At 45.5% G+C, this 16,222-nt stretch overlaps 1 protein-coding gene across 1 annotated transcript; it reads left to right on the top strand.

Annotated features, from left to right (window-relative positions):
* Positions 1 to 1,341: 1,341 nt before the first annotated feature.
* On the top strand, positions 1,342 to 5,767 carry Spry2 (sprouty RTK signaling antagonist 2). Its single transcript, XM_036200019.1, has 2 exons — positions 1,342 to 1,955; positions 4,706 to 5,767. The coding sequence occupies exon 2, from the start codon at positions 4,757 to 4,759 to the stop codon at positions 5,699 to 5,701; it is 945 nt and encodes a 314-aa protein (XP_036055912.1). The 5' UTR covers positions 1,342 to 1,955; positions 4,706 to 4,756; the 3' UTR covers positions 5,702 to 5,767.
* Positions 5,768 to 16,222: the final 10,455 nt, after the last annotated feature.

Below are 16,222 nucleotides of genomic sequence, written 5' to 3'. Positions count from 1 at the left end.
ACATTAGTAGTGGATCTATTAGTAGTGTGGATCTATTTCAGCTACCCGCTGGGGGCTTCCACGTGCAGTCACCTTTCTTCGCCCAGCAGCGGCCAGAGCCTGTGTATTTTTTATATTTTACGTGGTTAACCGTAGTCCACTTCCAGCACGAAGAGGAACTTCTAGGAGAATGTTCTGGGTGACAAATGGTGGGATTTGAAAGACGGCTCTCCTTTTATTTACGGTTTCGCAAAGGAGGAATTCAACTCTGCAGGGGAATGGTGAGCCTCTCCCCCTCTCCCTATTTCGGAAGTCCATGATGTCGCCCTGAGTAATCGCGTGGGTATTACTGAATTAATTTAAAAAGCTTTTGCGACGAGCAAAACAATACCAAAAAAGTCTTCAAAGGGCCTCCATCTATAGATAATCCCTCCTAAAAATGAAATTCTAACAAACTACAAGTCCACACAATCAAAAGCCAATCCCAGCCAGAGCAGAAGGGACGTGAAACCCGAATCTGCATTCCGTTCCTCCCGTACAAGGCTCGGAGGTGGGGGAGGCGGTTTGTGCTGGTGCCCGGTGTATAATCGGGTTAATCCAGTAGACAAAGAATAAACCAATAGCCCTCCCACCTCACTTCCCGCTCCCCTTTCCCTCCCTCCCTGCTCTCCCCCACCCCACCCTCTTCGCCCCCCGGGCATTGGAGGGGGTGGGGCGGACGAAGGAGACGAGAGGTAGCACCGAAATGGATTCCCAATCGAAATCTTCAAAAGCTGCAAGTCGCTTTTCACGCTAACGCTGTGCGGCCGGGTTAGTTTGCTACGTCCCTTCTCTCCTCCTCTCCTGGAGGCGAGGGGAGAAAGTTCCCTTAAGTCAGCCTAGCCTGGGGCTCGTGCTCGTGGCCTGTGGGGGTGGGGGTGGAGGGGACCCTTTAAGGTCAGTGTTTCCTTGAAACTAGATAAACTGACCTCGCGGTGGCCAGAGCGGCCCCGCGTGACGGCGCCCGGGCTGCAGGAGCGACTGGGGACGCGCGGGGCGGCGCGGTTGCCCTTTTGAATGCCTCCTGCGGCTCGGAGCGCTGGCGGGCGCTGGAGTGTGAGTGAATGTAGCCCCGCGGAGCCAATGAGCTGGGACCGGATGCGATATATCCTCTGGGACAACAACTGCTCTGTTCCGCCTCGGATCCACATGACGCCATTTACTGCTGCCGCGGCCGCTGCAGAGCTCCCTGCCTCCTCCGGAAAGGCGAGGGCGCAGGCCAGCGGCGCGCCCCCCCTCTCCGCCTCCCCTCCTACCCCCCACCCCCGCCCCATCCCCGCCCGGGCCCCAGACCCTCCTCCCCCCTCCCCACCGCCTCCTCCCCCTCCGCACCCCCGCCCCCGCCTCGGCCTCGCCGCCGCGCCTCCGCAACGCCCAGTCTGCACGAGCGAGAGCTGCGCGCCGCAGCGCCAGCGGAGGACAGGGGCCGGCGGAGCGCGCAGCGCCCAGGCCCCCGCGCGCGCCCGGCCCGGCCCGCGGCCCCGCGCCAGCCTCCGCTCGGAAGCAGCCCGGGGCCCCCGGGACTTGGCGAGCTGCTGGCCTTAGGTTCTTTGTAAGGCCGTGTTCGCCTCTCTTTCTCTCGTCGACCAGGAAAAAAAAGAGACTCGCCAACCAAGGCGCTTCGGCCTCTTGTTCATTGAGAAAAAAAAAAAAAAAAGGAAAGGAAAGGAAAAAAAAAAAAAAAGAGGAAATACTCCGCGTGCGCTTCTATAAGGGAGGTCATCTCTCTAGCCCGGAATCCGGGAGGATTCCAACGGTGGAGGATTGGGTTCCAAATTTTCCCGTGGTTGTTTTTCTCCTCCCACCGATTACTTGGAAGTTGGACTGAAGCAGAGTTCGGAAAGAAGGGAAAAGTTTGCATCGGGACTGGATTTATTTGCACATCGCAGAAAGAAGAGAATCCAAGGGAGAGGGGTTGGTGCAAAGCCGCGATCACGGTGAGGAGCGTTTGGCTTTTCCCCTGCTGGAGCCACAGCCGGCCGCGAGTGGGGTCCGGGTTCCTCTCTCCCCCTAAACCCGCAGGCTTCCCGGGAGGATCGGGGAGCTGCCCCGCGGATCTGCTTCGCCTAGGACATGGGTTCGGCCACGGCTGGGCTGCAGGGCGCGCCGGTGCAGTGTCCCCCACCCCCGCGACACCGCGCTCCCTGTGGGGTTTGGGGTGGAGGACTGACTGCTCCACTGCGTTCCGCTCCTACCCCTGCATTGGCGGCGACTTAGTCGCCGAGAGCCCTGTTTTTCCAGGTCGTTGTTGCAGGCTCTTACGTTGCTAACCTGTTCCTCCTTTGGGTGGAAGGCCAAGTTATGGGAAAGCCTATCCTGAGGCGGGGGGCGCCTGTGGGGCTGGGGTACCGGGCTTCTCACCTCACCGGGGCAGAAGACCCGGCGGACAAGCGGGGAGGGTAGGTTGCCAGGCGGAGGGAGTCCCCGCCTCTGCCCGGTGTGGACAGTCTAGCCCGGTGCGGGTGGGAGCGTCGCCCAGCCTGGCGCCGCGTCTCTGCGGTTCGGAAGTGCGGCTTTCTCTTTTTTCCGTTCTTCGTGGTCGGCCTGGGTCATGCTTTTTTTATATTTGGACACTTGGGCTGACCTAGCACAGGAAGAGAGTTATCAAGTGGTCGCGATCGTTTTCCATTACCTGAAAGTAGGTGGCAAAAAAAAAAAAAGAGAGAGAGAGAGAGAGAGAGAAGGGCTAGTTTCCCCCCCTCCCTCTTTTGTGTTACTGTTTTTAAGATTTGGAGTCTTAACGCCTTTTTTACAAAGGGGTTTCTGTGTCGGTTTGCCCCACCCTAGAGCTGTAGTCGTTTCCCCTAATCCTCAGTCTGATCACACACTGTTCTTAATGGGGGTTTCAAAGCACTCTCAAAGAGGGAGGGAGAGGAACTGGGAGAGCGCAGGGGGTGGAGGGGGCCTGCGACGGAGGCGGCCAGGGATCGGTAGAAATCACTTTTTTTTTCCTTCGGAAAGATGCTGCGTTCCACGGCAAGTCCTCAAGGAAAGTTTCCAATCCCAGGGGTCCGAGTCCTGCACGCCTGGCGTGTGCAGTGGGGCTCTGGATAAAGCTTTTTTCCTTTCATTTTAAGAAATACGTCCTTTTCTTCTTGATCTAAAAGGAGGTAGGCGTGTGCAGATTGCAGGCAGTGCTCGCTTGGGTCATTGCACGTTGGAGTCTCTCTGGGAGCGTGGGTGCTTAGACTTCTGTGCGTCCCGGCCTGGCTCTCTTCCTCGGGGCGGCGGATTTGGAAACTTGTGGGGACAGGCGTTTTGAGGGCCTTCGCAGAAACACCTTGTGGTGACCTTGCTGCGGGGGTGGGCGTGTTGGAGTGGCTCCCCCTCTTGGGGCTGGGTGGCAGTTCCCTTGGGTTGGGGGAAATTTTAGCTGAGGGGGTGGAGGAGGGGGAGTGTGCTCGTGCATTTCACGACACGTCCCCTTCGGAGGCGCCCGCGCCCCCTGCCTGCCTGAGCTTCTGGGGATTGCGCGCAGGAGGGGCCGGGCTGGCCCCTGGACAGCGTCTGTCCGCCTGGAGAAAAGTCCCCGGGGTTCTGGCTGAGTCCCACCTGCTGCGGACTGTGTGGGGGCGCAGATAGAGCCGATAAACCGGGTGAAAGCAAAGAACAGTCTTGTGTACCTTGCTGTTGGAGGTGAGCAGATCCGGTTTCCAGCTTTGCGTAGTTCTGAATTAGGAGGCATTTGTCACCTGCCTTGTTCTGTGCTTCTCCAAAAAGCAAAGGTTTCATTAAAAGTCGGATTTTGCTTATTTCCTTTGTATGTTATTAGGGCTTGGGAGAAGGTATGGTACTTTTTAAACTGAAGAATGACTGTAATTTAAGCGATTGCTAGACAAAATGATAGGTTTCAACTGTGACATTTTGGATTTTTAAAACTTTTCCTGTTGCTGTTATTTGCTTTGTGTTTGTGGGTATTTTTCAAAACGAGAAAATGGCGTTATTTTTTGCATGATTTATTTGTAAAACAGGAAGAATGACTTGGGATTGAGAATCTAAAGCTAGAATCATAAGTCGTATGTAGGATATTTAATTCTCGAGTTGTGGAAAATACGTTTTGGTCTTGTGAGTTTGTTTTCATGTGATACCTAATGGGACTCGAAGTGACTTGTTTTAATCCTGTAACTTTGTACTGCTATATATATTTAACAATGCAACCTTAGTTGTCCTCGAAATGTACTTCTGTATCGAATGGGATTGGGGAAAGGTGCTGATTAGACAACTCAGTGCAAGCGTGACGTAAAAAGCTGACTTAAACCCAGGCTATTGTAGGTATTTGGTGTTTAGTGTAAAAACGGTCATGGCAAATTCAAACATGTTTCAAAATCGGAAAGGTATTTAACCTCTGAAAATGTTGGTAGCACTGGTAGGCTCCAGCATTTACTTTTCCTCCAGTTTTTACACTGAACCCTAGACTTCCAAATTGTGTGTTTCTTTGAATAAAGGATTGTTAGCTAAGTGACCCTACAAAGATTAGCTTTGTGTCGCTGCACATCTCAAGATTACAGAACTGTGAGTGTCCAGCCAGGATTTTCACTTTGCAGTGCATGCCTGGATCATGTGGCCCCCTCTACCAGTGCATTTCCCGTTTCTCCAGGGGATGTGGGAAGTGAAGAGTCAACTCCGGTGGGTGGAGAGTGGGAAGGTTTAGAGTGTAAACCACTTTCTTTCCTCTTGGTTTCTCCAGGAGTTCAGATGTGTTCTAAGCCCGCTGGAGTGAACACACCACCAAGACCTGATGGAGGCCGGAGCTCAGAGTGGCAACGGGTCGCAGCCTTTGCTGCAGGCGTCCCATGACAGTGGCAGGCAGCGTGGGGAGCCGGACCCCAGAGATGCCCTTACCCAGCAGGTACATGTCTTGTCTCTGGATCAGATCAGAGCCATCCGAAACACCAATGAGTATACAGAGGGGCCTACTGTGGTCCCAAGACCTGGGCTCAAGCCTGCTCCTCGCCCCTCCACTCAGCACAAACACGAAAGACTCCATGGTCTGCCCGAGCACCGCCAGCCTCCCAGGCTCCAGCTCTGGCAGGTCCATTCATCCAGGGCCCCTCTGTCCAGGTCCATCAGCACCGTCAGCTCAGGGTCTCGGAGCAGTACAAGAACAAGTACCAGCAGCAGCTCCTCTGAACAGAGACTGTTAGGATCATCGTTCTCCCCCGGGCCTGCTGCTGATGGGATAATCCGGGTGCAGCCTAAGTCTGAGCTCAAGCCTGGTGAGCTTAAGCCACTGAGCAAGGAAGATTTGGGTCTGCATGCCTACAGGTGTGAGGACTGTGGCAAGTGCAAATGTAAGGAATGCACCTACCCAAGGCCCCTGCCGTCAGACTGGATCTGTGACAAACAGTGCCTTTGCTCAGCCCAGAACGTGATTGACTATGGGACTTGTGTGTGCTGTGTGAAGGGTCTCTTCTATCACTGCTCCAATGACGATGAGGACAATTGTGCTGACAACCCTTGTTCTTGCAGCCAGTCACATTGTTGTACTCGATGGTCGGCCATGGGTGTCATGTCTCTCTTTTTGCCTTGCTTATGGTGTTACCTTCCAGCCAGGGGTTGCCTTAAATTGTGCCAGGGGTGTTACGATCGAGTGAACAGGCCTGGATGCCGATGTAAAAACTCAAACACAGTTTGCTGCAAAGTTCCCACTGTCCCCCCCAGGAACTTTGAAAAGCCGACATAGCATTATTAATCAGGAATATCATAGTAATAAGGATTGTTTCCCCTCTCTCTCTCTCTCTCTCTCTCTCTCTCTCTCTTTTTTTTTAACACACATGCAACCCACTAAATAAAACAGTTGTAATCTTGGCACTGTTAATAGAGGGTTAGAGTATTTGTCGTTTGCAGTGAGATGCTTTGTTTTTTTGTCCATGTGCCATTTTAACTGATAGGCTTGCTAGAACTCAGCTAATGGAACTCCAAGGAAAGGGAACGGAAGTTGGTGACCCACATACTGCATAAGCTAAAGCAGCAGACACTCCTAGGCAAAGTTTCTTGTTTGTGAATAGTCCTTGCAAAATTTGTAAATTAGCAAATGACTCCCCCTCATTGTTTTCTCCAGAGATAATGTGCTATATTTTTGTATATACAATAATATTTGCAACTGTGAAAAAAACAAGTTGTGCTATACTCCATGGCACAGTCACAAAATATTATACTAATATGTTGTACATTCGGAAGAATGTGAATCAATCAGTATGTTTTTAGATTGTATTTTGCCTTACAGGAAGCCTTTATTGTAAGACTCTGATTTCCCTCTGGACTTGATGTATATTGTACAGTTACAGTAAAATTCAACCTTTATTTTCTAATTTTTTCAACATATTGTTTAGTGTAAAGAATATTTATTTGAAGTTTTATTATTTTATAAAAAAAAGAATATTTATTTTAAGAGGCATCATAAATTTTGCCCCTTTATGAGGATGTGATGGTTGCTGCAAATGAGGGGTTACAGATGCATATGTTCAATATAAAATAGAAAATATATTAACGTTTGAAATTAAACTGAGCTTGGTTTATCTTACTTTCCCTGTTTTTTCTTTCTTTCAAATGCAAGAAGCCACGTTTTCTGTCAAGGCATTCTAATCCAATGGTTTTCCTTGGACAAGCCCCCTTTTAATGACAGCTGCTTTAAAGTAGGTGAGTTCAGTGGCTTTCAGAGATGATGCTACCTAGCAAGACAGAAAACAACTGACTATTTGAGTGTTGTGAGAATGCCCTTTGGCTTGGCCGGCCTGTTCTTCCCAGTCTCTTTGCAGACTGTTATTTTGAGCTTCTTTAGAAGACATTCCGAAAAAGATTAATGCTTAGAATTTTGTCCTATTAAAAATGAATGCCAAAGACACTCAAAACTAGAGGAGCAAGTTTGTTCAACAAGCACTGAGTGTCAAACATGGAACATATCATTGCCCAGATGGATCCGTAGAGCAGGAAAAAAGCTTTTCTTGACTTAGCTGGTCCTGCCTGTTTTCTCTAGTGTATATTTGGTTTAGTTTCTCGGTTCATCACCATCACACCAGATTCTTTATGTTGGGGGGGAAACATTGAAAAATGCTGTTTTGATTCAGGTATATATTTGGTAGACTTTTCATACTCTAGGTCAAATAATTCAAATGCCAGTTTATATCTCTGACCTGCTGAATCAAATTACATAGGAAGTTACTCAATCTTACTCCTGTGTAAAAGGTGCGGTATGGCAAAAAGTCAGTGTTCTCAGAGCTGTCCTTTGGGAACAAAGACACCGCAAGCTGCTGCAAGCCCATCTTGACAAATATTAGTCACTTTGTGGCTGATGATTTTTTTTCCCAAAAGCATAACACTTTGCTGCCAAGAATCCCCGGAAGTCTAGGAAATTATTTACCTGCCATTATAGTTTAATCTCTTGTTTCCTGTTCTCTTGTGTGAAGAGGTCTTGGGACAAGCTGTCTTCTGTTTTGTTTTTTAAAATGGGCTTTCAAGGAACCCTATGGCTGCCTAAAAGTCTGAGGACCTTCAGTCCTCTGAACTTCCTCCAAACAACACAAGATTCAATTAATTTAGAGCTTGTTTACTTTTAACTTCAACTCGGAGATACTGAATGTTCAAGGAATGTTGGGTTTAATGTGCATTCTTAAATTTCTCACTGGTGATTTAAGGAAGAATGAGAAAGCTGGAAAATGAAGCAGGGTTTCTTACTCATGGCAGTCTTAAGATTTGTAAAGCACAATAATTCTGACTAATTAGCATTGTTCATCATTGTGCTTTATGCATTGATAGAGCTTTTTTGGGGAGTATAAAACTTGTGAAAGTCAAAATTTCCTTACACTGTGTAAGCAGTTTACAGAGTGTTCTGTACACAGATTGGAGCAGATGCCATTGAGTGTTTATTGAAGTTAGATTAAAAACTTTCTTCATAATTACCCAATCAGAATCTCTGATGCGGCCTAGAGATTTGCATTTACCATCATTCCACAGAAAGTTATCTACAGTCTGGGGCTGCTGACCTAGGAACTGGGTTCTACTTGAGCATGCTTTTAATGAGCTCTGATATCAAGCATTCTCACTGATTTGGATATTAAACAATAGCCAACTGAATTTAGAATAGAGGACTTGGTGTGTAAATATGTTAAGTGCTGGTAGATTTAATTTATCTAACATACAAAGGGAACTTGGTTTCCTCAAGGACTCTCTCATTGACCTATTCAGTGTTGACTTTATCCACACCAGTATAGAAGTTGTTTTTACATATGAAGATTAAATATTTATGACTAGACAGATTAAAAATAGTGGGGTCTACCACATTCTTTGCGCTAAGAGTTGAGGGTAAATCACTTCGCTTGGGAATAAATAGGGAATAATAACCTCAAATGTCAGTTTCTATTGAAAGTTGAAGATGCCAGGAAAATGAAGTGAGTTAATGGGTCCAATGACCAGATTTTGGTGTACCAGATTAAAAATAACTATGCAGGCAAAAATAACTGCTGAGCCCTGAGACAGTTACAAGAAACTTTCTGTGTCCTTAAATTTTTCTTAAACCTGTGCATACTCTGTTTGAGATTCATTTACCAATGACAACTTGATTGTTGTTATTTGAAACATTCATTTATGTGTTTTGAGGAGGAGATTTGAAGGCCTTGCCAAATTTCTGCCATGTTGGAGCATGCTCTGGGGATTGTCTGAAAGAAGACAGCCAAACCCAGGGATGTAATTCCAACCCAACCGTTGGCATAACTTCTTTCCCAGTACATGTCTGTCCCAAGGACTGCTCAGTTCAGTAGCTAAGGTATTGGTGATGTCAGATAAATGAGTATGCTCGCTGCACAGTGCTGGGAAGTAACCCATAGGTGTGTTGTCATTCATGAGCCTTTGTGTGCACAATCCAAGATTTACTGGGTTTGGAATTTCAGTTGGCAGCCTCTCCACAAGTGACCCTTTACCTTCTCTCCTAAATGTGCTGTAGCTGGAGAGCTTCTCTCCAGCTCCCGCCAAGCCCCTGCAGTCCAGCAGCCCACTTATAAAATAAACACACAGACTCTTATATTATTTAAACTGTTTGGCCTAATGGCTGAGGCTTCTAGCTATCTAGTTTTTACATCTCAAATGAACCCATTTCTATAAATCTACACCTTGCCACGTGGCTCGTGGCTTACCGGTATCTTACATGTTGGTACTCACGGTGGCGGCTGACAGCATCTTTTGACTCAGCCTTTTACTTTTCAGAATTTTCCTCTCTCCTTGTCCTACCTATACTTCCTGCCTGGCTACTGGGCAATCAGTGTTTTATTTTTTAACCAATCAGAGCAACACATTTGATGTACAGACCACCCCACAGCAATGTACAGAAGGACTGCAGCATGGCATAGAGTCAGTTTTGACACTGATTAAATTCTATATCGAAGAGTAACTTGTCTTGAACTGGAGCTCTATCCCAGGAATAGAGTGTTGAGCAGGTGAGAAAGATCCAGGATACAACCCCCAGCACTTACTTATACCCACAAAAACTACATTTTTATCTTACTAATATTCTGGTCTATTTTAGTAAGGAAATGTTAAGAGGCGTAGCTCAATTGGTAGAGTACTCGATATCCTACAAAGAGCTCTGGATTCAGCCTTTAGCATAACACAAGTGAGGCATGGAAGGACAAGCTCATAATTTGGGCACTTTGTAAGTTGAGACCGGAGGATCAGAAGTTCAGAGTTTGGCTACGTACTGAGTTCAAAGCCAGTCTAGCATACATGAAACCCCATCTCAAGCAGGACAGATATGAAAATCGGTTATTAAGAAGTCATGCCATTTATGTCCGTGACTAATCTATTGGCTGCATCTATTAAGATAACATATTAATTCCTATTTTAATTTTGATAAATGCATCATTTTTCACCATTGAGACCAGGTCAGAATTTTATCAAGGCCTACCTGATTTGGCTGAACACTGGTCACCATGGTGAAAGATACACATCTGAGATATTTCATCACTGGTTTGGCTGTTCATCAAAAGAGAAAGAAGGCAATTAGGCTGAATGTGCTCAGTGCTGCAAACTGGCTTAGATGCCACCACCCCCACCCCTGCCACCTTCTATCGCTTGAGAGGACCATGTGAATAATGGAAGTATTTACCAATAGTACAGTGCCTCTGGTCAGAACAGTGGTCATTAACTAGGAGTCAAAAAAGACCAGAAGTGCAGAGGGAGTGGCTCAGTGGATAAAGCGTTTGCCCCACTCATGTGAGCACTGGAATTCAGGTACCCAGAAGCCTGGCAAGGAAGGTGTGGCTGCTGCCTGTCATCCCTGAACTCGGTGATGCAGAGATGGGACCCCTAGGTCAGGTCTGTCTCGACATATAGGGTGAAGAGTGATTAAGGAAGATACTTGACTTTCACTGCTCACAATGCATGGGCACACATATGAACACGCATGCACATGTGAGTACACCAGCCACACACACATATACATCAGGCCTACCGTGGTGGCACATGCCTGTAATCCTGGAAAGAAGATTGCTAATGTGAAGCTAGTCTGGGCTTCATAACAAACCATTGCTAAGTCACCCAACAAAAGGCAACAATGACAAACGGTAGTGAGGATGGAATATTGTAGATCAAAGGAGTGCTTAAACATGAGTAGACACAGATGGCTGGGAGACGGCAAACACTTTTATTTACTGCTGCATCTTGATTGATTTATAATCCTCCTCCCCCCTTTTTAAGTCTGTCTTACTTGGTAACTCCTTTATGAAAGTCAATGAAATTAGAATGGAGCATTGGCCTCTGCCTTGGCTGGATGGAGGCATTTATTTCTCAAAACAGTTGCTAATACACGGAGGGATTATACTGATTAGTAAAACATTCACTCATCATGGAAGAAGAGCAAAACAACCACCTGGCAGTTCCACTTAAATTCTATTTATTGATTCATTCATTTATTGAGACATACACCCCAACCCAAACTGGTCTCAGATTCTTAGTTCTCCCTAACTCTCCAGAGGGCTGGAATGACCAGTTACATACTGGTCAGTTGATTCTTGAATCACTGCATAGGAATCATAGGACTAGTGAATCGGATGCAAAGGGGTAGAGCTAGCAAGTGCAGTGCTATCGTGCCTTGAGCTGTGGTAAGAGCACAGGAAGAAAGAGAAATCAAGATGCATTCTCACCATGAGGTTGGTTCAAAGCCACTGAACAACCCTGCTATGGCTGCAGATACACAAGAAAGATTTTGCCATGAGAATTGCAACAAAATTCATATTACTCATTAAGTGAAACACTTTGTCAAGGTCAGACCTTATTAAATCCCAGCTCAAATGTGCAGGCGTTTGATAAATATTTGGCTAACTGTATTTCCTATGACTGCTTGTTTGTTTGTTTATATAGCCCAGACGAGCCTAGCACTTACCGTGTAGCCTAGGCTGGCCTCTTACAGGCAATCCTGCCCTGGCCTCGCCTGTGCTTTGTTTACCAGTGGGTGTTTTACGCTGAACTTCATCTACAACTCAGCTGCATTTATTCTTAATTTTCAAATATAATTCACAAAAACCTTTTACAAAAAAACAAATCAACACACAAACCGAACTTTAAGGCTGGGGACATAGCTCAGTCCATAAAACGCTTGTCTTGTGGGCATAAAGACCTGAGTTTGATCCCTAGAACCCATGTCAAATATGCCAGGCAGGGTAGTACATGCTTGTAATCCCAGTGCTGGGGAGGCTAGTTTAAAAATAAAAAAGATGCTAACACCTAAGGGATAATACCCCCGAAGGATGTCCTATGACCCTTACATGCACACGCACATGTGGATATGCTCCTGTATGTACATGAGTGTGCGCACACACCAGAATACAGAAAGACATTGGAACAGACATAATTAAATTGAAAAGACCCTCTTACCACTGCTTAAGTTCTCATTGAAATTTATCTCTAGCCGTCAGGACAGGGGAAACATGAAAAAGGAACAAAAGGAAAGAAGTAGCTGGCTTTTACTGCAATTCTACCCTGATGGAAAAAACAAACAACAACGCCGCGGTTCTTAAAACCAGGTGCCCATCTCTAGGACCTAAGCAAAATAGTTTTTGTTTTTGAAGTGTTTTGAAATCCTAATAACATATTGATTTGTATCCATGGCTCTGGCACCCCAGCAGCATTCTGATAAACTTATTTGTATCAATTCTCATCTCTCCAGATTCTTATTGGGTGCCCCAGCTTGGCCAAACTCCCCCTGTACGGCCACAGTAAACAAAAAGCATCTGCCTGCTCACAGTAGAAAATAGTCCTAGACCCTGTCCTTTGCAAGTTCAGAACAGCATTCAAGGATGTAGGTAAACCACACTCCAGTGGATGGCCCCACATTCATCAGAACGTGGGCAGCACAAACTGGACACCGTGGGTTATTTAAAAACAAAAACGAGAAGGAAGGATGTGGTATTGGGAGGGGATGGGGAGATTGGAGGGGTGGGGCATGAACCTGGGAGGAGTGAAGGGTGGTTATGGTAAGAATACAGTGTATGAGATTCTCAAAGAATTAAAATATGTTAAAAAAAGAAAAGGATGACTATCTAATAATGGTCACTGTGGATGTTATAAAACCTAGTGACCTAGCAACCCTGCATTCACCAAGCAATACATAACAGTGCACACAGAATCTAAGAAGAAGGCTGGTATCTTCTCTAGGATGCCTCAAAGCAATGCTTCTCAACCTGTGGGTCGCAGTCCCCAGGTGTCAAAAGACCCTTTCACAGGATTTGCCTAAGACTGTCAGAAAACACAGATATCTACATTATGATTCGTAACAGTAGCAAAACTACAGTTATGAAGTAACAACAAAAATTGTAACGGTTGAGGTCACTACAACATGAGGAACTGTAGGGCCACAGCATTAGGAAGGTTGAGAACCACTGCTCTGGGGGACTGTTTTCCTGACTATTGACTCATCAAGTAAGGGACTGAACACTTGCATTTAGCTGCGATGTCTCCTGGAGTTTGACCTACAGACTAGAAAGCCTAATTGGTTTCATTTTGTTGCACTCTGTGGAGCAAAACTTTAAAAACACTGAAATTACCAGTTCTTTCACAACGTACTGATTTGTTATTTATCATCTGTGAAGTCATATGGTAAGCCCAGGACCAGGCCTTCTGAGTCTTCCGTATGAACGAGAAAACTGTCTTAAGAACTGTAGAACTAATGTAGTTCAGACGTAGAGCACTTACCTAGCATTGGGGAGGCCCTGGGTTGGGTCCATAGTACAGCAAAACCAAAAAGCCTTTGGGCGCAGGGGCAACTGCTTGTTGCTGACTGAATTCTTACCATACATCTTTTTGTTGTTGTTGTTGTTATTGTTTGTATGTTTGTTTGTTTTGGTTTGGTTTGGTTTCTGAGACAGGGTTTCTCTGTGTAGCTTTTGCGCCTTTTTCCTGGAACTCACTTGGTAGCCCAAGGTGGCCTTGACCTCACAGAGATCCACCTGCCTCTGCCTCCCAAGTGCTGGGATTAAAGGCATGCACCACCACTGCCCAGCTCACATCTATTGTGTTTCAGTTGTAAATGGTGTTACCACGGACAAGAGAGGAAAATAAACGTTCAATGAACTTTGAAAGCTGACAATCTAAGACCTAGGTGCTAAATCTTAGAAGAGGGTTGATAGCATGATCCACGTCCTTCCTTGGGTGTCTGTCCCTTGCCCCTCAGGGTCCATTTGGCAAGATCTTGAACATTTTTGGATTTTGCTACTGGCAGTAGGAAGGGAAAGCCAGGGACAATGCCAACAGCCTGCAGTATACTTAGGAACTCTCCCAGTAGCCAAGAAGTACCTATCCCAGTCAGTATTGGTGAAATTATTAAGGCAACTCCACGTAGTTAAAAGGGAGGTTTATTTTGTGGGGTAACTTACAAATGAAGGGATAGGTAACAGGGTCTGGCAAAGGTAAGGCGCAGTCCTGGGATGTTCTCTGGAGAACTCTGCTCGGTCTGCCAACAGCGTCCAGGGTCCTTATGGGCGTGACCGTTACCGAAGCCTCAATGGGGGTTGGAACTTCCAGGCCAAGGCTGGGATGGCTGCCCACTACAAGTCAGTCCACCAGTTAAGTGAACTTTAGGCAGTCCTCCCTGTTACAGAGAAAGCCGAGAGACCAGTGGGGAGAATGTTGCCTGTGTTCCCAACACGCGGCAAGGAAGGCTGTCAGGTGAGTGAGAGTTCGAATGTGAGGAGATGACCGTGACCTTAACTTTGAGATTCCCATTCTAGTGGTAAATATCTGGAATCCTTAAGTGAAAAGTATCCTGTTTACAAAAGTCCAACTCTAAATCTGTTTACGATGCTTTACTGTGCGTGCGCGTGCGTGCGTGTGTGTGTGTGCGTGTGTGCGTGTGTGTGTGTGTGTGTGTGTGTGTGTGTGTGTGTGTGTGTGTGTGTTTGTGTTATGTTATTTGTTTGATTTTTTTTAAGCAGGGTGTCAGTAGTTACAGGATGTAACTAACTGTATGTGTATAGAAAAGGCCAGTTTCAAACTTGTACCAATTCTGTCTCAGCCTTCCGAGTGTTAAGTTCACAGGCATGCGCCACCTGCCTTTGTATATACATTTTTGTAGTTAACTTTAACAACACTTTAGTTTTATCAAAAGTTGCTTTGAGACTTCTGTCAGAAAGAGAATTTTAGGAATTCATTCATAGTACCAGGAATTGCATCTTTAATTAATAATTTCCCAAATGAATTTTTGATGATATCATCAATCTATGGTTTTGTGGGTGGGAGGAGGTAGATTCTATTGGCAATTGTTTGTGGCAGCAGAGCCTCATACATATCCCATCTCTACAAATGCTTAATGAACACTCAATGAATGACTGTAATCAACAGAGAATAAAGATCTACTAGTGGTTCCTAAAAGTATGAATAATGATATATGGCAAAACAGAAATAGCAGTTGATAAAGAAACAGCATAGTAGAGTTGGGGGCATTGTTCATAATAAAAGGATTTTCCAATTCTAAGATCTTCATTTATTTATTTCTAAAGCTATAGTGCATTTTGCAATCAGTGACCAAAATTGCCATTGGTTAGACAGTAACCATAACATGCTTGACATTATTTGCTGTGCTGGAACTTGATCAGAATGTCTGACTTCAATTGAGTATATATGCTGTTTTTATATTTTAAATTTAACTGCTGTTAGTACTCTAAAATCAAGAATATTTTATTAGGTTTAAATTCAATAGGAAAATTAGTTCTTGGAGAAATCATTGCAATCCAATTCTCTTATTAAACAAACAAATGAGGAACAACTGCTGTATAAGACCTAGGAAAATTCCAGCATGGTGGCACATGCCTTTAATCCCAGTAGTTAGGAAGCAGAAGCAGGTGAATTCATGGGAGTTGGAGACCAGCTTGGTTTACATAGCAAGTTCCAGACCTCCAGGGCTACATAGAGAGAACTAAAAGATTTTTGCACAAATTTATCAGCAATGCTTTATTTTCTTCATGGTTCAAACATAATAATGCCTCTTACGATCCATTGTATTTTAAATGAGTTTATTTTATTTTATGTGTATGAGTGTCTTGCTTGCAAGTAGGTAAGCATACCATAGACATGCTTGGTTCCCCTAACATTAGAAGACTGTTGAATTGCTTTGAACTGTAGTTATGGGTTTTTGTGAACTACTATGTGAGTCCTAGGAATGGAACCCTAGTCCCCCACAAGAACAGCAAGTGATCTTAACCACTGAATTATCTCTCCAACCTCTGTTGTATTTTAGACATTTAAAAATAAGAGTCTTAGCCAGTCAGTGATGGCTCGGGCCTTTAATCCTAGCAGCGAGGAGGCACAGGCAGGTGGATCTCTGTGAGTTCAAGTCCTGTACAGAACCAGTTCTAGGACAGGACAGGCTACACAGAGAAACCCTGTCTTGAAAAACAAAAACAAAACAACAAAAAAGAGTCATTTTAGATATTCTGAGAAAAGGAGTCATGGGCAACAAAGATATTGAGAAGAGAAGAAATTTGTCTGGGACTTGAGTAGATAGTGAAGTGATATTGGGAAAGCCAAGTCAAGATTAAACAAAATCCTGTTCTGGAGACTGGCTGGACCAGGCCAGCGAGGATGCTTACTCATGTAAGGGAGAAATGAAAGAGCACTGGGAAGAGAGGTTGCCTCACTTCCAAAGAACTTTTCAAAAGGCCTTCCCTTTACCATAACAATCAACACGGGATTCAATACTGTACTTAAGATACTCCTTTTTCTC

Source organism: Onychomys torridus, chromosome 9 (assembly GCF_903995425.1).
Source record: "Onychomys torridus chromosome 9, mOncTor1.1, whole genome shotgun sequence".
NCBI lineage: Eukaryota > Metazoa > Chordata > Mammalia > Rodentia > Cricetidae > Onychomys > Onychomys torridus.
The sequence above is the reverse complement of the archived record's forward strand: the minus strand, read 5'-3'. Positions and strand labels throughout refer to the sequence as shown.

Excerpts from the sequence above, each read along its gene's own strand:
- Spry2 (XM_036200019.1), top strand. The coding sequence starts at position 4,757 with ATGGAGGCCGGAGCTCAGAGTGGCAACGGGTCGCAGCCTTTGCTGCAG.